At 44.7% G+C, this 25,553-nt stretch overlaps 1 protein-coding gene across 3 annotated transcripts in view; it reads right to left on the bottom strand.

Moving 5' to 3' along the window:
- The window catches only part of LOC135823747 (uncharacterized), a 47,860-nt gene extending 23,054 nt beyond the window's left edge, over window positions 1–24,806 (bottom strand). The window contains exons 1-2 of one of the 3 annotated variants that reach the window (XM_065336587.1): window positions 24,485–24,806; window positions 16,205–16,322 (exon numbers count right to left, since the gene is read on the bottom strand). In XM_065336587.1, coding sequence (XP_065192659.1) covers window positions 16,205–16,218 — 14 coding nt within the window. In that variant the 5' untranslated portion in view covers window positions 16,219–16,322; window positions 24,485–24,806. Of the gene's footprint in view, window positions 1–16,204; window positions 16,323–20,352; window positions 20,416–24,484 lie in introns of those variants that run through there. The other 2 variants (XM_065336588.1, XM_065336590.1) reach the window with 2 other exon arrangements.
- Between the last annotated feature and the right edge of the window lie 747 nt (window positions 24,807–25,553).

Genomic DNA, 25,553 nt, shown 5'->3' with positions numbered 1-25,553 from the left:
TCCAGCTGCACCAATTTCAGACCATATGAGGGTCGGATCTCATGAATCATGACTTCATGTACTGATGTAGCCGATTGTTGCGAAAAATCAGAGATTTTCCGATATTACCCACTGTGCAACTCGTAATGCCACTCGAACCTTACATAATGCTCCTTTTGTTCCAATCTAATGCTCTGATGCTCGGATAGTCTAAGTCTCATAGTGCCGAATATAATGCCGCCATTATCCGCTGCACCCTACTCGCTAGCCTGCCGCACGTAATCATCTCCAGCTGAGAGCCATCTCTGTGCCATCCATGTTATCCCTCGATCTATATAATACGCCAACGTGATCTCAATATCTTCATTTCCAGTTTACTTTCAGATGAGTAAAGTTGTGATTGCATTTCTTCTTGCATTAGAATACCGGTACCTACAATTTAAGCTGTAGTGAGACATCCGTAGATGATGGCGACACCCGGGCACAGTTCTATCTTGGGGAACCTTCATTGGCTACCACCCGGTGCTGAATTATCGTTCTCTCAGCAATCTACGCAACTACCAGCATCGGCTTCAAATTTCCAGAATCTTGGAGGCGGACATTCTCCAGGCAGGGCACAGCGAGAGCCACTGTCAGCAACACAGACGACCGGTTCTTATGAATGTTTCGACAAACACTGCGATGGAATATTTCAAAGTGTGGATGAGCTAAAGCGTCATGTCCGAGGAGTACATCCAGAACGGAAACACCATTGTGAGTCGTGCCCGTTTAGTTGCACCCGAAGAGAAAACCTAGTAACCCACGAGCGTTCTCATACGGGCGAGAAACCCTACCCCTGTGGTGAATGTGAGAAATCTTTCGCATGGAGTGACGAACGGGCGCGACACTGGAGGAGTCACTCTCGACAACGTATTGCTATGTCGGCGAACGAACATCAGACCACCCCACTGTCAATGCAAGCGGTTAGTACGGGCGGAGGCGCACGATCCCAAACCTTTTCACAAGGTGTGTCTTTTCACCCTTTCGTGGGCGTAATGTCAGTGAATCGAAGTGTAGGGATCAACGGTGAACTCTTCCATGGTTTTGAAGGCGGAATCTGTCCCACAAGTTCTGCCTTCTCTCCACAAATCTGTCAACACACAGCCTGGACAGCCTGGAGGCGCTAGGCTAGCCAAGCATGCTGCAAGGGCCAATTAATTGAATTATCAAGCTGCCATGTGGAGGAAGTCGCTATCAGCTAAGCCTGAAGTTCCCGAGCCTCAAGGACGGTTATATTTATCGCCGGCGGAGCGGAGCGAGTGATGCGAGAAATGATTTCTCGCGCAACAAAATTATTTTCCTTGCGAATATGGAATCTGATGTTTTCTCTTTTCGTTGCTGTTCTTTTTGCCTGACTCTGCACATCTTCTCCCATTTCCTTCTTGGCTGTAGATTATGTTGTGCCTGTTTTTATGCTGCCATGTTGCCACTTGGGGTTAAACGCCCGGTTTTTTCCCTCATTCGTGCGTCCGTCGGCGCGAGGGTTTTTTCCCGGCTGGCTCGGTCCAGAGAAATTAATCTGACGGTCCCAAGTGGTGCTTGTCCCGGCTTATTTATGTTAGATGAATGAACGTACTAATTCTTTCCTCCTTAGGCCTGTCCCCCTGTTGTTGCTCCTAGTTTTCTTCTGCATTCCGGTTCAAATCTGGCTGCGGCCTACTACCCTCACTCTGTGTGCTCCTGCCTCTGTTGTCTGGGTCCATGTCGTTATGTCGGTGTATGTGGAGCGAGAATGGTGACAGATTGTCAAGACAGAGGTTGTCAATACCGGCACTTCTAATTTGCAGCTACAATTATACATAGCGTGGTTTCCAAGTTGGAACAAGTACAGTGTTACTTCCTTGGTGTAGACTTGATGTAGACTTTATTTGTGTGCGTGTGTGGGTGTGTGTGCGTGTTGGCCTTTCCCAAAGGTGCTCTTTTAATTCGCACTTAGTGCTTTTCGCGTCCCTCAAAATATGCTGAGAAAGTGCTCCTTTTCAGTTAAAACAGGCAACAAGTGCTCTTTTTTTCAGTGAAGCATAGCCATTATACATGTACATGTACATGTTCAGATTTGAACCCGAGCTGAGAAATGAATACGCACTCTTCAATTTATGGGTCCACGACAGGCCAAAAAAGGACTATAGTTCAAAATCCTATTTTTTCGCATTGTGTACACCGGGTACAAGCCTCACCATCTTGTTGCCCCCCCAAAACGGCGTGCTGAGGCACATCGAGCACTCGAAAACTGTGATTGCATGCATGAGCAAACCGATTTTAGCACTTTTTCAGCTAAAAAAGCTCAAAAAGGGCGATTTTTACCAAAAAACGCAATAAAGGGCGAAAGAAACGAGCTTTTCCAAAAAGGGCCAAAAAGGACGAAAAAAGGGCGAGCACCTTTGGGAAAGGGCTATTTGCGTGTATGCGCGTGTGAGTGTATGTGTATGTGAGAAAAGGAAGGGAGTGTGGGTGTATGTGTGAGTATATTTTTATTTTTATTTATTACAACATCTCAAGACTCGGTGGAAACACCAGCCAATGTTAAGGGAGTGGGTGATTGCCAACCACGGCGATAAATACAAGTAAGGGGAGGGAAAAAAGAAAGAGTAGCAAAATGAACAGCAACAACAACTCCGTAAAGAAAGATAATGTCCAATAAAAACAGTGAAAAACATAGAGACGGAAAGGACATGTGGATAATGAGCTATGTATGTCGTAGTAAATAAGGGGCGGCACGGATCTTAAATTAAACAGGCGGAGTGAGGTCAGATCCTTAACTTCTCTGGGTAGAGTGAGCCAAACAGAATAAGCAATAAAGAGAGGGGAGCGCAAAAGAGTGGATGAGTTACACTTAGGGCGTAAGAGCGAGTGTCTAGTTCTTAGAGAAGAGAACCAATTAAAACACATGAGATGAGGTGGGCACAACTCAAGCTTAATGAAATGGACAAGAGAAGCCAGGTGTGCACTGCGTCCATGTGATAACGGGGTTGTGTGAGCGATTTTATAAAGGGCGGATGATGAGAGCATGCGGGATTGGCGGAGGAGAATTTTAAGGATTTTCTTGTGGTGTATTTCAAGCTTTGCAGCAGCGGAAGAGGATAATCCAACCCAAGACGTGTCGGCATAATCAAATATTGGGCGAAGGTAGGCTAAATAAAAATGAAGCTTGCAAGAAAGTGGAAGGTAAGAGCAGTGGGGGGAGAGAATTCCTAAGGATTTACTTGATATTTTACAGATATATTCCATGTGGGGTACCCAAGAGAGCGCAGAGTCAATCACAATGCCAAGGTGTTTGTGAGAAGACACTATGTCAATTGGATTTGGAAAGTTGGCATGGATGAGGGTTGTGAACTCTGGCTGGGGCGGGAAGAGCATGATCTTTGTTTTTGATAGATTTGGGGACAATCTCCAGGACGACATCCAGTAAAGAACTTCCTGAATGCCAGCAGGCAAGTTGTTTTCAGGCCAGTGAGGGAAGCTGATGAGGTGAGAAGGGTCCTGTCGTCAGCAAACAGAGACGTTCCAGGGAAGACTGCAGGTAAATCGTTTACGTAAATTATAAATAGTAGGGGACCAAGAACTGATCCTTGAGGAACGCCTGACTATACTGGCTCTGCAGCCGAGGATGTTCCAAGCACAGTTACGTACTGATAACGCCCAGAGAGATAAGGTTTCAGCCAGGAGAGTGGTTGTTTACGTTACCTGAATGCATGCTCGAGCTTGGCTAAAGGTCCTCGATGCCAGACGGTATCAAACGCCTTGGCCAAGTCAAAGAAGCAAATATCAGCAAGCGCTCTGTTATCCCTATGCTGGCACACCTGCTGCATGATGCGGGTCAGTAGAAGGGAGGTGGAGTCGCCTTTACGAAACCCAGATTGTGCGGGACTCCGAAACGGCGAAACATGCCTGTATAAGTGATCATAAGATGCGTTCACATACTTTGGACACGCAGGGAAGAAGAGAGATAGGGCGGTAGTTTGCAGGTTCGTGGCGGGAACCTTTCTTGTGTACAGGTACGACTTTCGCTGTTGTCCATGCGGAAGGGAATATGCCCGTGGTAAATGACATGTTGAAAATATGGCACAAAGGGAATGCTATGGATGGTGCCAGGGCCTTGAGGACCCGGTTGGGGATGCCGTCGGGACCAGATGCCTTGCACGTCGGAAGCTTCTTCAGTTGACGGCGGACAGTGGCAGTTGTGTCGATGACGGACGTGAAACAAGCTGAGGGCTCCGAGGGGGTGAGAATAAGGGGAATAGAGAGCAACGGGTCATCTGGCCGAGTCACAGAGGCAAACTGGGCGTTTAATGCGGTAGCTTTGGCCAAAGGGTCAGCCGCCTGCTGAGTCCCTGTGGTGAGTGACGGAATTTCCCGTGATACGTTTCGAATTCTTGCTTGTCTCACAAACTGGTGAAGCGATGGACGGTGTCTACTCTGCAAAGTAGTTTGCACTGAGCGGATATATAAGCTCTGTACTTTGTTCGCGTCAGGATTTTCACTATATTTCGCTGCTGTTGGTATACTTCATTGTTTTGTTGTGTTGGGTACTTCTTAAAAAAGCTATAGAGATCATATTTCCACTTGATTGCTGTGCGGAGATGGGCGTCAACCCAGGGTGGCTGACTGGGCCGTGGGCACTGTTGAGAATACGGCTGCTTTCCGAATTGCCAAAGGTGCTTCTCAAGGGCACTGTTGAGAATGGAAGAAAAGTACAAAAGCGCATCATTGACGTTGCTGGCACGCAGATGCCAGTCAATATCAGCGAGCTCTGCATTCACACTATCTCAGACAGAAGATGGCACGGATTTATAGTCATATTCCGGCTTTGCAGGAACATTCCGTGTAATGGTGTGGGCATTTGTGGATTTGGCATATCAAGTCCCCGGCTCTATTCTATATCATTCACGCTGGAACTGCTGCTGCATAACCCCAAGTCTGAAGCCTTGGCAACCTCACGCCTGCACCTGACTCTTGCGCTATGATACGCGTCGCCTATGATACTCGTCAGAATTTCCCACCTTGCTCCCCTTTATGTTCTGGCTGCCCGTTTTGGATCCATCTGTTGCCTGGTGATCGTAGTAATACGTAAAACTCCGAGTTGTAACAAAGCTTCTAATCTCTCTCTTGTGTAGACTTTATTGCAAATTTCAGCATATCAGTACCAATAATATGAATGCAAAAAAAGTATTTTTCACTCACAAAATTAATAATTTCGTGTTTTTGCTCTTGTTTTGCACAACTCCGTTGAACCTTCCGTCGTGGTCCTTGTTTTTCCTCGTGGTAGTTGCAGTTGCCCGCCCACCGACCCTGGTTTCATGGTGGTCTTCCGCTGTTCATCTTGATAATCTATACCGATGTGTGTGGCTTATGATAATGATATACACCAGTTATTACATAATAATAATAATAATAATAATAATAATAACAATAATAATAAATGGTTTGCTCCCCACACCGGAGCTCGCGCTATTCCGCCGACTTTACTTGACACTTGACTGACTCACGACTGCCATCCAGAGCACACGAGAAGTCCATCGAACCTTCGACTCGGCAAACCTGCAAGAAAGCACCACTCCCTGCTCAATACACAGTGTTTAATAATAATACTTTAAAACGAAGGTAAGTTATGGGTCGCAAGTATCCACGCAAACACACATCCAGTCATAATAAGGCACTTGTCATAAGTATCCGAACGTGTTCGGTCCCTTCTCATCAAGGATTATACAGGGAATGGCTCAAGTTGGAAAGACTAAAACTTATAATTATAGCGTAAAGATAATTAGATAACAACACTCGTGACAAGGTGGAAAATTATCAAGTTTAGCACGACACAAAACTCGAAGGAAAATAATAATAGTGACAACAACATAGTGAGCAAATTAAGTTACATTGATACCACCTCGACGAGGAGTAATACCAAACAATTGTAGCGACAACGCATTTTCTTTCTGTACTCAAAGTTCAGGATCTAACTTACGGATATACAAAGCTTCTAACACAGCCAAATGCAACGCACATCTACCACGTGACAATATTGAGAAAACATTATCACTGTACAACTCACGACGTGACAAGAACAGTCAATAGTCAACAACAGTCAATATTCGAAAACGTGGTAGACCGCGAAAACTAACCTCAATATCTGACACCGGACAAGTTGGAGTAAGAAGCTCAATAGAAATCCGCAATGGAGGAGACGTAGCTGAAAGGACACTGGGTATCGCGCACCCAACGGTTAGTGTCAAGAAACGTGGAAGGCCGCGGAAACGCGAAGAGACGGATAGTGGTGATGCCACGAAGAGGCGAGATGACGGGACATTGGAGGAGACAACACCCAATGGAGCTAAGAATCGCACTTCGTCAATCAAGCAACATCTGTCAGCCCGTACCAATTATCACAGATTCAACATTCTACATTTATCAGCACTTCACTGGGTGAATATGTCTCGAGACGAATTAAGCGGATCAACAACGCTTTGCCGGAGATAAATTCTCCTCTGGAGGACCTTCAGGGTACCTGAAGGGGTATAGAAGACGGGATCGCTCACGAAGTTGGGAGAACATAGAAAACAACCTCCTCTTCGATTGAAAATTAGCCAAAAAGTGTGTGAAATGTAGGTGCGCAGGCGCATTTCCACTGGCCAGCTAATCCCTTATTACGTCATCAGCGCTCGCTCGGTGAAATTCAAAAGTTAAGTCGTCTTCCTGCTTGACTCGATCGCTTCTGGAGACTCGTTCTTGTTCGTGAGGTCTTCTCTTTCACCTACCTTCGTCTTGGCATCGAAAACTCGGTGTCGACAATGAAGCCGGAGTGCCCCTTTAACCAACAAATCAGCGTGAAAAGCCTCTTGTACGGGCAAAGCAAATGTGCTTACATAATTATTATTATGACACAAACTCTCAATACAAAAAATGAACAAAACGCCAAGAATCTGAAGAAAAAGACTCAATCCAATTCTTTGTTGCCATAACGAGAACTGAAACCCAACACATATCTGAGAAGATGGCAGTTGGCGGTCACGCGGCAAAACGTGTTACGTGTCTACACAAAGGGATCCACGATCCAGTAACCTGGTCACCGCGGAAATCAAGACCACTTTGCAAGGTCAAATCAGTGGTCGCAATTTCCACGTTGCTCGATCGGAGTCAATAGTGACGTTTGCGCTTGATTGGAGTCAATAGTGACGTGTGCGCTGATTGTGCTCGTGTTCTCACTACTCACGCACTTGTAATTTGTAGAAAGTGCTGTACAGCTGAGTTCACAGTTGGAGGCAAGGTTATACATGTATGTTATTAATTTGCCTATGATGTGAAGGTCTTTGGAGGCTTGGACCCCCACATATGCTTGCCTGTTTGAAACTACATGGTTGTATGTGCATAGCGAAGGAGATTTTTTGTGAAACTGTTGCTTTCATTATAGCTTTATTATTGTTGCAGATGAACATAACGTTAGTTTTCGGGGTAAGCAGAATGAAACTTCCTATTGCCCTACACATTTATACAGATCTTTCGTACTTTCACCATGCCAACAAATTTCTAAAAAGGCAACATTGCCTGTTGGGAAATCCCTAACAAAATAAGAAGAAAAAAATAATAATAATAATAATAATTTTTACAAGAGGTCGGAGGCGGATAATATTTTAATAACGAAGGTACGTGTTGGGTCGTAAGTATCCACGCAAACACACATCCAGTCAAAATAAGGCACTTGTCAAATTATCCGAAAGTTTTCGGTCCCTTCTCATTAAGGATTTTACAGGGAATGGCTCAAGTTGGAAAGACTATAGCGTAAATATATGAGATAACAACACTCGTGACAAGGTGGAAAATTATCAAGTTCAGCACGACACAAAACTCGAAGGAAATAATAATAAGTTAGTGACAAGAACATAGTGAGCAAATTAAGTTACATTGTTAACACCTCGACGAGGAGTAACACCAAACAATTGTAGCGACAACACATTTTCTTTCTGTACGCAAAGTTCAGAATCTAACTTACGGATATGCAAAGCTTCTAACACAGCCAGATGCAACGCACAAGAATCGCTAAGAATCGCACTTCGTCAATCAAGCAACATCTGTCAGCCCGTGCCAATTGTCGTGAGTTGTACAGTGATAATGTGTTCTCAATATTGTCACGTGGTAGATGTGCGCCAAAAACTTATAACGCTGATTTAATGCTTTCGAAAGGGCTATAATGCTCTTGGTTTGAGACCAAATGGTAGAATGGCTGCAAATTGTCACATTTCAAGGAGGGAATGCATACATTAGTAGTCCATCTACCTCTAAAGCTGCCGCAATATCTCTCACTAGCTCCACTGCCTGTTACGCTTCTCCAGTGGCTGCTCTCCAATGTAAATTGATACAGGGCTGTGGCAGAATAGTGGGTGCATCAAATCTTGCCCCCTGATTATGCAGGTAGTGAGAGATGAAAATTATTATTGCTGGTGGTCCTTGGGATGCTTGAAGCTTATCATTGCAAGTAAGGGGTATTCCTGCCTGCAGACAAGCTGTCACTGCTTCCACTCTGTGAAAACTGTCTCACTAAAAAAAGCAGACATTATGCCAGTTCATGAGGCGTGATCACGGATGGAGATCCCGTCCATTTGCGGAAAGCCTGAAAACACGTGGTCCGAAGTTATTTTGCCACTCTACAGCCTTTGCTTGTGCTGTCTTCTTCTCCTCTTGGTGTTGTGTAGATAAGTGTATGGGCACCATACTCTTCTTCTTCTTCTTCTTTTCATTTTTATAGCACTTGACTGTATTCTTGGCATTACTTCCTGGACGTGCTTCATCAGTAAAGTCAGACACGCGCTGCTGAGATTTCATATACATGTAGACCTGGTACGGAGTCCCTGAGTAATTCTACTTTTTTCCAGCCTGCTGGCTTGGGCTGGACTCGGCAAAGGCAGTTATTTGGACCGCGGTCTGTTCGTAGCCGCTCCTTCATCCTTGTCCAACTTTAGCAATGGATATGTCTAGTTCAATATCGCTACATGTTGTGGAGACGCTATCGTCAGAGCCTGAGGCACAACGAGAAAACTCTTCTTCGCCTGTTTCCTTCATGATCCATGGCTCTCCATGATTTCTAACAAAAACATCTGCTCCATGTAAATTATCGCTTCGGATTTGGTGAGCAGCTTTGGTTGACCCACGAGTCAAAATTCAGACCAAAGTAGTGCCACGTTTCGAATTCAAATCCCTATAAATTATTTAAAATCTGTACATTTTGCACCGTCCAAAACCCATCCGAGCGCGGCATGGGTGCTCCTATTGGCTTACTATTAATTATACCGGTCGGATTTCTTTGGCTCCGACTGTACATGAGTCTGTATTTTTACCGGTACGTATAATGTACGTAAATGCATTGCTACATACAGCGGACAAAGACTTAAAGTTAAAGTGTTAAAAGTGTACCGTGTCCACAAAGCCATGTACCCGTACAATGCGTTCCACTTAAACTTCCAGCTGCACCCATTTCAGACCAGATGAGGGTCGGATCTCATGAGTCATGACTTCATGTACTGATGTAGCCGATTGTTGCGAAAAATCAGGGATTTCCCGATATTACCCACTGTGCAACTCGTAATGCCACTCGAACCTTACATAATGCTCCTTTTGTTCCAATCTAATGCTCTGATGCTCGGATAGTCTAAGTCTCATAGTGCCGAATATAATGCCGCCATTATCCGCTGCACCCTACTCGCTAGCCTGCCGCACGTAATCATCTCCAGCTGAGAGCCATCGCTGTGCCATCCATGTTATCCCTCGATCTATATAATAAGCCAACGTGATCTCAATATCTTCATTTCCAGTTTACTTTCAGATGAGTAAAGTTGTGATTGCATTTCTTCTTGCATTAGAAAACCGGTACCTGCAATTCAAGCTGTAGTGAGACGTCCGTGGATGATGGCGACACCCGGGCACAGTTCTATCTATGGGAACCTTCATTGGCTACCACCCGGTGCTGAATTATCGTTCCCTCAGCAATCTACGCAACTACCAGCATCGGCTTCAAATTTCCAGAATCTTGGAGGCGGACATTCTCCAGGCAGGGCAGAGCGAGAGCCACTGTCAGCAACACAGACCGGTTCTTATGAATGTTTCGACAAACACTGCGATGGAATATTTCAGAGTGTGGATGAGCTAAAGCGTCATGTCCGAGGAGTACATCCAGAACGGAAACACCATTGTGAGTCGTGCCCGTTTAGTTGCACCCGAAGAGAAAACCTAGTAACCCACAAGCGTTCTCATACGGGCGAGAAACCCTACCCCTGTGGTGAATGTGAGAAATCTTTCGCACGGAGTGACGAACGGGCGCGACACTGGAGGAGTCACTCTCGACAACGTATTGTTTTGTCGGCGAACGAACATCAGACCGCCCCACTGTCAATGCAAGCGGTTAGTATGGGCGGAGGCGCACGATCCCAAACCTTTTCACAAGGTGTGTCTTTTCACCCTTGCCTGGACGTAATGTCAGTGAATCGAAGTGTAGGGATCAACGGTGAACTCTTCCATGGTTTTGAAGGCGGAATCTGTCCCACAAGTTCTGCCTTCTACCCACAAATCTGTCAACACACAGCCTGGACCAGCCCGGAGGCGCTAGGCTAGCCAAGCATGCTACAAGGGCCAATTATCAAGCTGCCATGGGGAGGAAGTCGCTATCAGCTAAGCCTGAAGTTCCCGAGCCTCAAGGACGGTTATGTTTCTCGCCGGCGGAGCGGAGCGAGTGATACAAAATTATTTTTCTTGCGAATATTGAATCTGATGTTTTCTCTTTTCGTTGCTGTTCTTTTTGCCTGACTCCCTCAGTCAGTTTTTTTGTGTCTCACCAGTGTCCCCACCCTCCCACCCTTCATGTCTGCCCATCTTCTTCCATTTCTTTCTTTGCTGTAGATATGTTGTGCCTGTTTTTATGCTGCCATGTTGCCACTTGGGGTTAAACGCCCGGTTTTTTCCCTCATTCGAGCGTCCGTTGGCGCGAGGGTTTTTTCCCGGCTGGCTCGGTCCAGAGAAATTAATCTGACGGTCCCAAGTGGTGCTTGTCCTGGCTTCTTTATGTTAGATGAATGAATGTACTAATTCTTTCCTCCTGTGGTCTGCCCCCTGTTTTTGCTCCTAGTTTTTTTCTTCATTCCGGTTCAAATCTGGCTGCGGCCTACTACCCTCACTCTGTGTGCTCCTGCCTCTGTTGTCTGGGTCCATGTCGTTATGTCGGTGTATGTGGAGCGAGAATGGTGAGAGATTGTCAATACAGAGGTTGTCAATACCGGCACTTCTAATTTGCAGCTACAATTATACATACAATGTAGTGTGTGTTCCAAGTTGGAACAAGTACAGTGTTACTTACTTGATGTACACTTGATCTAGACTTTATTTGTATGTGTGTGTGGGTGTGTGCGTGTATGCGCGTACGCCTTTCCCAAAGGTGCTCTTTTAATTCGCACTTAGTGCTTTTCGCATCTGTCAAAATATGCTGAGAAAGTGCTCCTTTTCAGTTAAAACAGGCAACAAGTGCTCTTTTTTTCAGTGAAGCATAGCCATGATACATGTACATGTACATGTTCAGATTTGAACCCGAGCTGAGAAATGAATACGCGCTCTTCAATTGATGGGTCCAACAAAGCAGGAAGTAAAGTTCAAAAAACCCACTTTTTCCGCATTGTGTACACCGGGTACAAGCCTCACCATCTTGTTGCCCCAAAAAAAAAACAGCGTGCTGAGGCACATCGAGCACTCGGAAACTGTGATCGCATTCATGAGCAAACCGATTTTAGCACTTTTTCAGCTAAAAAAGCTCAAAAAGGGCGATTTTCACAAAAAAAGGAATACAGGGCGAAAGAAACGAGCTTTTCCAAAAAGGGCGAAAAAGGGCGAAAAAAGGGCGAGCACCTTTGGGAAAGGGCTACATGTATGTGCGTGTATGCACGTGTGAGAAAAGGAAGAGAGTGTGGGTGTATGTGTGTGTAGTGGTGTGGGCATGTTTGGATTTGGCATTTAAGTCCCCAGCTCTATTCTACATGTATATTATTCACGCCGGAACTGCTGCTGCATAACCCCAAGTCTGAAGCCTTGGCAACCTCACGCCTACACCTGACTCTTGCGCTATGGTACGCGTCGCCTATGATACTCCTCAGAATTTCCCACCTTGCTCCCCTTATGTTCTGGCTGCCCGTTTTGGATCCATCAGTTGCCTGATTATCGTAGTAATACGTGAAACTCAGACTTGTAACAAAGCTTCTAATCTCTCTCTCTTGTGTAGAATATATTGCTAAGTTCAGCATATCAGTACTAATAATATGAATGCAAAAAATATTTTTCACTCACAAAATTAATATTTTCGTGTTTTTGCTCTAGTCTTGTTCTGCACAACTCCATTGAATCTTCCGTCGTGGTCTTTGTTTTTCCTCGTGGTAGTTGCAGTTGCCCGCCCACCCACCCTGGTTTCATTGTGGTCTTCCGCTGTTCATCTGGATAATCTATACCGATGTGTGTGGCTTATGATTATGACATACACCGGTTATTACATACAATTTCTTGTTGTCTCTATTCTTGGGTCCGACTGGCAGCGGGGCAGGAATTAATGAAATAGAAAGGTTTTTTGGCCGAAAGGCATGTTTTTCCTCTAGCCCAGTTGAGCTGTCGCGGCTAGGAATGTAGGGAGTCATTGTTTTCAGGCACTCCCCTGCTGCCTAGTCACCCATGTTCACCACTGGCCATGCTGTGTCACTTGATTTTGCGGTCTTTTCTCCCGCTTGCTGGCGGTTCTTTGACTGATTTAGATGTTTTCGGCTATTCATCTATTATGTGGCTGGGAGCGTGGTTTTTGCTTCTATTCATTTCTGGAAAACCACCACGGTGGTGAGTGTGATTGCTCCGGTAGACCACTACCCCATATGTACTGAGCAGTTGCTTTGTGAGTGAAAAGTGTATCCTCATCCTACTGCTATTAAATTATATATTTGTCGATTCAGTCAGGATTGACACAAAAAAATACAAAATACAAAATAAAATATAAACACCAAATATTAATCCCATAGCTATGCAACAGACGTTACTTCAGTATCGTTTGGCGCTAGCCAGGGTCCACACAGCTTTGACACATTACACGCATGATGAGCAAGCAAAAAAGCATTGCGTAGGGCCTGAGCTTCCAAGCTCTCTCGTTTTATTAATATTGCCGGTGTATAGGCCTGGGCGGATAATGTTATTTTGCGGGATAATGCTAATGGCAATGCGAGAAAAACTGTCTCATAATGCTACTTATAATGCTGCTGTTCCTCTGTAATTCCAGCCATTCACCAGTAGTAAGTATGGAAAAATGGCTTAGTTTGGGCAGTATTATGCACGTTTCGTAGTTCTACGTAGACGGCATGGAAAATGCTAGAAAATCATGATCATAATGCTAATTTTATGCTGCTATTGCTCCATAATGCCAGTAAAACGCCAATAGTATGCATGGAAAATGGCTTACTTTGGACAATGCTTTGCAGGTTGTGCAGTTCTATGTACAAGGCATGCAACGGTCCATGCACTAATGCTACATGACTGTACAAATATCAGCTGCTCCCACCCCACATTTGACTTGTCGTGGTCCAAACTTCCATTATTTGAGTACAATGCCACTTTTGTGGAAATGTAGTGTTGTAATGCTAGCATAATGCTCGTTGCAAATCGCACACTATAATGCTACTTATAATGCTAGCATTATCCGCCCAGGCCTACCGGTGTAAGTTTTAAAACTTTTTATTGCAATCCTTAAGTAAAGAACATGCCAACTTTAGTGGAGCTGAGAGCGAAAGGTAGGTATACAATGTAGGTTCTGGTCAAAATACTTGTCACAAGCAAAGAGATAAATCAACAACTAAGGAATGCATGACAAGACATGGTAGACTACATTCATGTAGAGTGTTCATGTAGATGGCATGCATGGTAGACTACAGACCTAGTACATCTGTCAAAGCATTCGTCTAGGGATTGAGTTGAATCTTTTACACAACCTTGTCTTATCTGCCTTGAGTTTCTTTGGATTAGACTTTTCAAATTTTCATTTTGATTTCATCGTCGAGATTCATCCCTTGTATGTTTGGTGTTCTTCCTTCTTTCCATGTCGTATTGTTTGAATAAAACCGTTTTGACACATACCTAGTACCTGCAGTAACTGTAGTTACTGTGTTCGACTAGTAGAGTCTAAATTAAATTTTATTAGTCTGTGTACATGTACTGTCCCAAGAATCGCTGTTTTTATTCAACGTGACATGGAAAAGGAAGAACACCAAACGGGTGAGATACCAAGAATAGAGTCACAGTTTGACCCGGTGATTCATTACAGTCATGTGCCAGTACACTGTATCAGTCTGTATGTCTGAGGCTACCAAAGGCAAAATACCAAGACACCATGGCATGTGTACGGAGAGCCCTACATGTCATCTACATGTACATGATTCATGTTCTGTCCGCAGATTGTGTACATGAATGACGTTGTTGGTTGACAGCATGTAGCAAGGTTGAGACCACCGTGTTCGGAAACAGTGACCTTACTACGACTTCCATGGTGGGTAGAGCCCCGGTCTTCACGACCATCTGAACCATATGGGTGTTAGACCCGGTTCTGGCCCTCTTTATTCTAGGGAGTTGGCTTAGTTTTTTTCTTGTTGTTGTACCTTCAGTCGTGTATACGTTGTTCGCGCCTGCATGTCATCTTGATGCTCAGAAACAGAAACACAAAATAAGAAGAATGAGTGCAGAGCTCAAAGAAGGAGACAGAGGCATGTCAGTGACTCCGAAACAGGGACTGCGAGGCTGTGGCTCTCAGGTCTGCTGGCAAGGCATTCGAGACGGAATGGTTAACCAACAAATCAGCGTCTGGGTGCGAGGGAGTAAAGTCACTACCAAAATGGAAACTACAGCGTTTCACCATGCTCAACAACTGACACTCCGCACAAAAATCAAAGAGGTTTCCCAGTCTCGGATCACGTGACCCTTGTTGTGCAAAGGGTCTATACACCATGTAGTCATTGCTACATGTACATTAAGACTTAGTGTGAAAAGCCTCGTGCACGGGCAAAGCAAATGTGCTTACATAATATTATGACACAAAATCTCAATACAAAAAAATTAACAAAACGCCAAGAATCTGAAGAAAAAGGCTCAATCCAATTCTTTGTTGCCATAACGGGAACTGAAACCCAACACAAATCTGAGAAGATGGCAGTTGGCGGTCACGCGGCAAAACGTGTTACGTGTCTACACAAAGGGATCCACGATCCAGTAACCTGGTCACCGCGGAAATCAAGACCACTTTGCAAGGTCTAATCAGTGGTCGCAATATCCACGTTGCTTGATCCGAGCCAATAGTGACGTATGCGCTTGATCGGAGTCAATAGTGACATGTGCGCTGATTGTGCTCGTGTTCTCACTACTCACGCACTTGTAGAAAGTGCTGTACAGCTGAGTTCACAGTTTGAGGCAAGGTTATACATATTATGTTATTAATTTGCCTATGATGTGAAGGTCTTTGGAGGCTTGGACCCCACATCTGCTTACCTCTTTGAAACTACATGATTGTATGTGCAGAGCGAAGGAGATTTTTGTGTGAAACTGTTGCTTTCATTATAGCCTTATTATTGTTGCAGATGAACATAACGTTAGTTTTCGGGGTAAGCAGAATGAAACTTCCTATCGCCCTACACATTTATACAGATCTTTCACCATGCCAACAAATTTCTAAAATTTATTTCGTTACTAAAATTTGCCAGTTTCTCGATTTTTATTGTTTGTACTGTTGAGGCAACGAACTGAAATAATAATAAACCAAACCAAACCAAACCAAAGCAGTGTCTGTCAAACGTTCTCGAGAAAGAAACGGGATAAATTATGAAAATAATGTACATGGAAAGAGTACAAAACAAAAACAAATATCGTCACAACGAATAGAAACTATGCAGTAACCATTCTTTATTGTTGATGCAAATGTGAAAAAGAGATTTTTGTACAGTATTCGTCACAACACTGTTGTTTTCATGCATCAGCAATAAAGAATGGATATTGGATACCCGACAGTTCGTCTTCCTGGTTGCGATATTGAAGTTGTTGCACTCGAACTGCGTATTTCGTTCTCGTTTTGGAGAACACGTTATTTCTGTGCTGTAGCCTCACAACACTACGGCATTGACCAACATTCGAACTCAATTTCAAGACTCACAGTTCTCGATACATACCGGTAGGCCATCTGTGGATAACGGCTGAATTACGATCTCCTTCGAATCAGATTCTGTAGATGGAGCTGAGGCAGGATCCAAAGTTTATTTGATATTGAAAGCCTTGGGGTGAGAGAAAAGAACAGAACAGTATTGGCAGTGTCGATAGCTGGTATAACAGTCATAATGAATTTAGAGTGTTTGCGACAGATACGTGGCAACACGTATTGATAGTCCGCTGAGTCGGTTCCAATTGTTAAACTCGCTAGTAGGGTCCAGCGGATAATGCTCCGAAAACGTTCATATAATGCTAGCCATAATGCGCCAAAAACTACCTTAAAATGCTGATTTTATGCTTTCGAAAGGGCTATAAGGCCACACTTTGTTTTTTCTATGTTTCTCGTCATCGCCCGCGTAGGTTTTCAGAAATTTCGAAGAAAAAAAAAGTTCATACTACGTACATTGTACATGTATGTACGCTGCACATGCTGCAGCAGCTAGATGAGTCAATCAAAATCGTAAATGTTTGCACCACAGCAGCAAAGGAGCGCTCCGGCTCCCCGTCCTATCTGTTCTCTGCGATGAAGGCTGCCATGACGAAGCTTTCAGTCGTGCACTGCCTGAGCCTCGTGGGTCCCAGGAATACCGTAAGTCGGACGAGTTCCGTGGCAACTGGCGTCTGTGGAACGATGTCGTGGGCAGGAAATCCAAGCAATAGACGCGTGGCGAGGAAAAGATGAGCAGCGTGGAGACAATAGTTTGATAAGCGGACACAAGAACGTTGAAGTAACAAAACCAAAAAAGACCAGTGGGAAAGCGTTTGTTGATGCGATAGCAGATAAATGTACGTTCTCTTCGCCATCTCGTATTCATCAAACTTTATACTCTCATTTGTTGCAGTTTGCCTGATATTCGTGGGCTGATGTGATAGTGCAATCAGGTACATGACATTGTATGGGACTATATGTACATGATTGTACAATGTAGTACTGTATACATGCAGGCGCGTACTCGGCGATGGGCACGGGGGGCACGTGCACCCCCCAAGAATTTTCAATCTGGGTAATTGCAATTGTAATGTATGCAAATATGCTCTAAAATTCAAGAAAGGTTGCAAACAAATAATCCCCTCGGCTCCCGTGCACCCCCCTAGTTGGGGGGCCGAGCACGCCCCTGTACATGTACATGGTATACATGGCAGGGTCTTGTATGAATCACGCATACCGCTGAGTCTGCTACATACCGGTATACATGTAAAATGTATACAGTTTTCAGTAGAAATTGTTCTTGTTTTTTCCTTGGCTTTTGTTTTTTTTTCCGCCCGCCCGCATACCTTTTGTTAAAATTTGCCGACGAGAAACATAGAAAAAAACAAAGTGTGGCCTAACCGTTTATGCTCTTGGTTTGAGACCAACTGGGAGAATGGCTGCAAATTGTCACACTTCAAGGAGGGAATGCGTACACTTGTAGTCAATCTTCCTCTAAAGCTGCCGCAATATCTCTCACTAGCTCCACTGCCTGTTACTACTATAAGACATGGTCGCTTCTCTAGTGGCGGCTCTCCAATGCAAATTGATGCAGGGCTGTGGCAGAATAGTGGGTGTATCAAATATTGCCTCCTGATTATCCAGGTAGTGAGAGGTGAAAGTCATTATTGCTGGTGGTCCTTGGGATGCTGGAGGCTTATCATGGCAAGTAAGGGGTATTCCTGCCTGCAGAAAAACTGTCACTGCTTCCACTCTGTGAAAATTGTCCCACCAAAAACAGCAGACATTAGGCCAGTTCATGAGCCGCGATCACGGATGGTCAGAGTCTGAGGCACAACGAGAAAACTCTTCTTCGCCTGTTTCCGCCATGATCCATGGCTAGCCCTTTCCCAAAGGTTCTCTTTTCATGTAATTTGCACTTAGTGCTTTTCGCGTCTCTCAAAATATGCTGAAAAGGTGCTCTTTTTTCAGTGAAAACAGGCAAAAAGTGCTCTTTTTTCAGTGAAGCATAGCCATGATACATGTTCAGATATGAACCCAAGCTGAGAAATGAATACGCACTCTTCCGTTTATGGGTCCACGAAAGGCAAAACAGGAAGTAAAGTTCAAAAACCCCACTTTTTACAACATTGTGTACACCGGGTACCGGGTACATATACAAGCTTCAAAAACTTGTACATATACAAGCTTCAAAAACTTGTTGCCCCCCCCCCCCCCCAAAAGCGGCGTGCCAAGGCCCATCGATCGAGCAATCGGAAACTGTGATCGCATGCATGATCTGAGCAAATAGATTTTAGCACTTTTTCAGCTAAAAAAAGCTCAAAAAGGGCGATATTTACCTAAAAACGTAATAAAGGGCGAAAGAAACGGGCTTTTCCGAAAATGGTCAAAAAGGGTGAAAAGAGGGCGAGCACCTTTGGGAAAGGGCTATCCGTGGCTCTCCATGACTTCTAACAAAACATCTGCTCCATGTAAATTATCGCTTCGAATTAGTGGAGCAGCTTTGGTTGACCCACGAGTCAAAATTCAGACCAAAGTAGTGCCACGTTTCGAATTCAAATTCCTGAATCCGTACATCTTGCACCGTCCAAAACCCATCCGAGCGCCGCATGGGTGCTCCTTTTGGCTTACTAGTATTATTATGGGTCGGATTTCTTTGGCTACGACTGTACATAAATCTGTACATTTACCGGTACGTATAATGTACGTAAATGCATTGCTACATACAGCGGACAAAGACTTTTAAAGTGCTAAAAGTGTTACGTGTTCACAAAGTCATGACTGTACCTGTACAGTCCGTTCCACTTTAACTTCCAGCTGCACCCATTTCAGACCAGATGAGGGTCGGATCTCATGAGTCATGACTTCATGTACTGATGTACAGTCAACTTCGCTAATAACGACTGCGGATATAACGACAATTCGTGAATAACGACAGAATTTCCATGCCCAGAGCAAAGTCCCATCTAACTGTATACATTTGACTTCAGATACAACGACTATCTGAATAACGACAATTCGCGAATAATGACATGCTTTTAGTGCCCCGAGGTCATATTCACTGCTTGAATAACGACTTTCTTGGCTTTTGACAACTATTTCAAGTACCTGTCATGCAGAAGTACCAGAACCCATGACGATGGATAAAGGCACACATGCAAGAAGATGCAGCCAGGGGGGGGGGGGGGTGATTTTATTTTTATTATTTTTATTTTGCTTCTGAATACATGCAGTTGGATTGATCAGCACAGCTACATGTACATATACTTGTACATGTATGGTGTACAGTCAACTTTGCTTATAACGACACTCGGCGGGGCAACAGAAAAGTGTCCTTATTCGCGAAGTGTCGCTATACCCGAAGTCTCATTGTATGTATTACAGTGGGATGGGACTTTGCTCTGGGCACGGAAATTCTGTCGTTATTCGCGAATTGTCGTTATATCCGCAGTCGTTATTAGCGAAGTTGACTGTACATGATTGTACAGTAATCATCATACATCTACATCTACATCTACATCTACATCTACATCTACATCTACATCTACATGTAGATGTAGATGGCTCCAAAGGCTAATTTTTTATCAATTTCCCTTCCATATTGACTGTATAGTTCCTTTCAATTGTAATAATTATGAAAATAAAGTATACATTGGCATAGAGCATGAAAAGAGCTTCATTTTGATATCCATATCAGACTATACAAAATATTGGTTCACATACATTCAAATGGGACTTCGGGTATAAGGACACTTCGCGAATAAGGACACTTTTCTGATGGCCCGCCAAATGTCGTTATTCGCGAAGTTGACTGTAGCCGATTGTTGCGAAAAATCAGCGATTTCCCGATATTATCCACTGTGCAGCTCGTAATGCCACTCAAACCTTACATAATGCTCCTTTTGTTCTAATCTAATGCTCCATAATGCTCTGGTGCTCGGATACTCTAAGTCTCGTAGTGCCGAATATAATCCCGCCATTATCCGCTGGACCCTACTCGATAGCCTCCCGCACGTAATCATTTCGAGCTGTGCGCGATCTCTGTGCCATCCGTGTTATCCCTCGATTGATATAAAAAGCCAAAGTGGGCTCAATATCTTCATTTCCAGTTTACTTTCAGATGAGGAAAGTTGGGATTTCATTTCTTCTTGCATTAGAATACCTACAATTCAAGCTGTAGTGAGACGTCCGTGGATGATGGCGACACCCGGGCACAGTTCTATCTTGGGGAACCTTCATTGGCTACCGCCCGGTGCTGAATTATCGTTCTCTCAGCAATCTACGCAACTACCAGCATCGGCTTCAAATTTCCAGAATCTTGGAGGCGGACATTCTCCAGGCAGGGCACAGCGAGAGCCACTGTCAGCAACACAGACGACCGGTTCTTATGAATGTTTCGACAAACACTGCGATGCCATATTTCAGAGTGCGGATGAGCTAAAGCGTCATGTCCGAAGAGTACATGCAGAACGGAAACACCATTGTGAGTCGTGCCCATTTAGTTGCACCCGAAGAGAAAACCTAGTAACCCACAAGCGTTCTCATACGGGCGAGAAACCCTACCCCTGTGGTGAATGTGAGAAATCTTTCGCACGGAGTGACGAACGGGCGCGACACTGGAGGAGTCACTCTCGACAACGTATTGCTATGTCGGCGAACGAACATCTGACCACCCCACTGTCGATGCAAGCGGGTAATACGGGCGGCAGCGCACGATCCCAAACCTTTTCACAAGGTGTGTCTTTTCACCCTTTCCTGGGCGTAATGTCAGTGAATCAAAGTGCAGGGATCAACGGTGAACTCTTCCATGGTTATGAAGGCGGAATCTGTCCCACAAGTTTTGCCTTCCATCCACAAATCTGTCAACACACAGCCTGGATCACATCCCTCACAATGTAGGAGAAAGTGGCTAAGGTAGTCCCTCAGCTGTGCAACGATGGGTACTCACGGCCCATGACCAAGCGGCGATAGCAGGTACATGCATGGAGCACTGTAGCTTGGACTTAAATGCCGAGCTTGTGAACCACTTACACAAAGAGTGCCAAAGTCCGAGGCTGAAGGCTGATGAGAGCAGTGTCTTAGCTGTTTGCTCCGCAGTCTCGGCCTTGGTGAATCCATTTGTTGTGGATGATGGTACATACTCAAGGCTGATAAGCATTTCATCGTGTGTCGAAGCCTCCGGTAAAGCTGCTAAAGATCTGCTGAGTGCGATGGCTATTGGCGAGGAGTCATTCAGGCTGTTTCTTCATGAGCGTCTGACCTCCAATCCACCACTCAAGTTCTTTCGTAATCCCGCCAAGAAGTTGAGTCTGTCAACCTTCACCATTGAGAAGAAGAAATTGAGCGGAAAAGCTACAAAGAAAGTGGCTGACTTGCAAGTCCTCCAAGCTGATCATTCGGTATTCAGCCGCATCGCCCTCATTGCGCAGACACGTCAGATGGATCTACGAGAAGTCCTCAGGTATCCTCTTGGATCTCTCCCTTGGTCTTTAGCAACGCAAAGCGGTGCCCTTAATAAGACGAACAAGGCAACAATGATGCATCGATGCAAGTTCCATTAACTGTGATGCGCTGAGTTCGATCGGAGAGATAACTAGTTATCCAGGCGAGTAGGGAGCCGGAGACACCGTGAGCACGAAGTTTGGCGATGAGGCCCTTGTGCCACATGGTGTCAAAGGCCTTGGAGAGGTCAAAGAAACAGATGCAGGAGACCTGCCGCTGGTCTTTTAGAGAGCAGAGGTCTTGGATTATGTGGGACAATTGCAGGGATGCGTTGTCCTTAAGACGAAAGCCAGATTGTGAGGGGTGAAGAAGAGGAGAGAGATGGTCATATAAGCGGTCGTACACTTTCCTCTCTAGCCTTTTGGAGACACAGGACAGGAGGGACATTGGTCGATAATTAGACGGGTTGTTCTTGTCGCCTTTATTTTTGTACACTGGAATGACAGTGGCTGACTTCCATAATGACGGGAATGTGGCAGAGGAGAGGGATAGGTTAAAAGGAATGGAGAGTGGGCGGGCAATTAAGTACCTCAGTTTCCTGAGAATCTCACTGGTGATCCTATCTGCCCCGGGGGATTCGTTCAGAAGCAGCCTTGCGATATACTTGTAAACAGTCGATGAGGTGATCATCAGGGAGTGCAATGTAGTTGCTGGTGGAGGTAAGGAGGAAATAGTGGGAATAGGAGCATCAGGGTCAACTTCATGACAGTTGACCCCAAATGTCATGAAGAATCATTTTTACTTTGACTGGATTTCAGTACAAGTTTAGGGTTCACGGATTGGCATGCTAGCGTCGCCAGCTACATCATGCACGTGACAGGCGCGTGCATATACTGTACCATACAATCGGGCAGTGCTCAAAACGCATTTTCCCATCAATATCATTCACTTTCAACTCTACGGGATTCATTACGGTTGGCTCAAACTGCCGGAATTTTTGAATCCACACGCACGGAAGACGTTCCAAGACTTCCACCGTTCGTATTTTTTCAAACGAGTTCCGGGTTTTCTAGTAAATTTGGCCAAAGTTCGGCTAAAAAAACAGGGGGAGCCGTTGCGTTTCCGTAAAATATTGAACGGTAGAAGGATAGCCAAGGTCGAGAGCAAAACAACAAGCCATTATTTGTCAAAATCGAACAAGAAACGGCTCAGCGCATCTATTTTCCGTGCACGCGCGCGCGCGTACTTTGGCCGACAAGGTGTGCAGAATTTCTGAAGAAGAATAACAAGAGCAGTAGCGCTCGGAACAGCCGTGCTGGATACTTCCAATCCCGACACGATGGAGCGTGTTGGCTGTCGTGAGCTGCTGAAACGACCATGACATTTCTTTTTCTTTGTATACCCTACATATCTTGACGTGCCCTTGCTCAGTTTCGGCCTCTTTACAGGAAGAATATTTTCTTCCTTGGCATCAGCGGCCAAGCAGCAAGAAGAGAAACAGATCGAGATTTGCAGGGCAAACAAAGGATGCGTGCAGCTACATCTAGTCAGGTTCGATGCAGCTGCGCTTTGCCAGAACCTCAGCAGATAAGAAAAGACGACAGAGTGTCTCAGATGGAACTGGATCTTTCGCCAAGACCGCCACCGCCGCCATCATCAAGTCCAGGTCAGTCAGAAAAACCGAAGCAAAAATGCAAAGCCCGAGTGAAGTGAAGCCACTGAAGGCTGAAGCCAAGGAAAAATTCAAAAAGTACGCTCTCCGGCTAGACTTCGAGTCGATATTTTTTTACTTCGATAGGCGCTGTCGCGGCCTGTAGCGCGCGTCCATAATCCAAAATGGAGGCGCACGTGACGGGTGCTTTTAATGGCATGCCGTGAACCCTAAAGTTGTAGAACTGCAGAATCAATTTTGTAGTATTTGGGCAACCATTTTTCTTCAAACGCTCTATTTGGAAAATAGATTTTTTTTAAATACATGTCGAAATTGTCAACAGATACATTGACCTCATGCAATGAGTGATATGCGAACTGTCATTATTATTACCATAATTAAAGTATCATTATGTCCAAATTCCACATCTACCCAAATCGGAATACTTGATCACGTGTTCAGTACTACACGGAATGTTTAGAAAACGGCAGGGAATAGGAATTTTCTAACGAGAACTCCAGGCCAGGGTAGAGGGGACGGCTCGATACCGGGACGCTTTGACAGCCAAATTTGTATAGACCCAAACCGATCATCAGCGTTGATTTTTCACTCGAAATATGTTTGTGGAAGGAAACTGGCATGTTGAAGTTTGCACTGGGGCCAGAGTCAATCGAACTGAGCCACTCCTTTGTGTTGACCCATTGCCTCCAAGTTGCCCAATTTTTCGCTTCAAAAAGTTCAAATCAGAGGTGGCTCCAAACCGGACACGTTTTAGAGTGCACGTCAAATTCACTCTGGGACTGAAATTAGGTAATTGCTATCGCTCCACGACGGCGAGTACAGAATAACAATAAGCCTTGTGTGTGCTTCCATTAGTTTTGATTGGTATGCGGTGCTTTATTGGCGAGAGGCGAGCTGCTGTTTACCTGCGACAAGAAGTTGATTTTTCGAAAGTCGTAAACTCTAGTCGCAGTGCGAAGCAACACGTCAAAAACTCACCTGCTTGGTATGGCGCTTCTGGTCATCGAAGAGCCATGAAATTTTGGCTCGGAGTATAACACATCGTAGTCTCACTGTGACATATGTTTTCTAATCAAAATACCAAGAGAGAAAGTGAATATTGAGTCCGTTCCGGTTTGCAACCTGTGTCCTATTTGAAACCGTCCCCTCTACTAGCATACGAACAAAACAAGATAAAAACTCACCAATATACTTGTAGTAATTCATATCGGTGTAATATTCACGACAAGCAACGAGGCATTGGTCAAGCTGCTTTGAAGTCCGGTTGTTCAGGTGATACAAACGGGCTCCCCGTTGTTACTTCCAGCAGCTTCGCTCTCCCTGCGACAGCGGCTATCAGCCTCTCTCTCCATCGTCGACAATTATCACAGATTCAACATTCTACATTTATCAGCACTTCACTGGGTGAATATGTCTCGAGACAAATTAAGCGGATCAACAACGCTTTGCCGGAGATAAATTCTACTCTGGAGGACCTTCAGGGTACCTGAAGGGGTATAGAAGACGGGATCGCTCACGAAGTTGGGAGAACATAGAAAACAACCTCCTCTTCGATTGAAAATTAGCCAAAAAGTGTGTGAAATGTAGGTGCGCAGGCGCATTTCCACTGGCCAGCTAATCCCTTATTACGTCACAAGAATCGCTAAGAATCGCACTTCGTCAATCAAGCAACATCTGTCAGCCCGTACCGATGACTTGCACAAAGATCCGAGCCGCGAGTGAGACGGGGCAAGTGTAGTAGTATTCTTATATTAGTAGTATTCTTATATTTTCCATCGGAAGCCTCAACAGTGATGAACACAACTCTTTTAAAAGAGGGCCGATAACAGGGTAGAGGGGTGTGGGGTGAGAAAAAAAATAAATAATAATAATAATAAGAGATATTTAAACTAAACTAAACTGATACTTGGAACAATAAAGCAGCAGTAAGCAGTAAGCAGTAAACACAGGTATACAATACAAGCGATGCAGATCAATGAGGCCGTTTGCTGAAAAGAAGATCTAAATACTTCTGAAAAGACGCTGCGTCTTTAAGCATGGTCATAATGGGATAGTGCAAGAATTAAAGAGATGTTTTTAAAAACGAATTTAAACTAGGAACGCAGTAAACACAGTTATACAATACAGGCGGTGCAGATCAATGAGGGAGTTTGCTGAAAAGAAGATCAAAATACTTCTGAAAAGACGCTGCGTCTTTTAGCATGGTCTGAAGGTGCTTAGCAAATGTAGTGCGGTGCTGGGTGCGCCACTCCA

The sequence above is a fragment of the Sycon ciliatum genome, chromosome 8 (assembly GCF_964019385.1).
Source record: "Sycon ciliatum chromosome 8, ocSycCili1.1, whole genome shotgun sequence".
Lineage (NCBI taxonomy): Eukaryota > Metazoa > Porifera > Calcarea > Leucosolenida > Sycettidae > Sycon > Sycon ciliatum.
The sequence above is the reverse complement of the archived record's forward strand: the minus strand, read 5'-3'. Positions and strand labels throughout refer to the sequence as shown.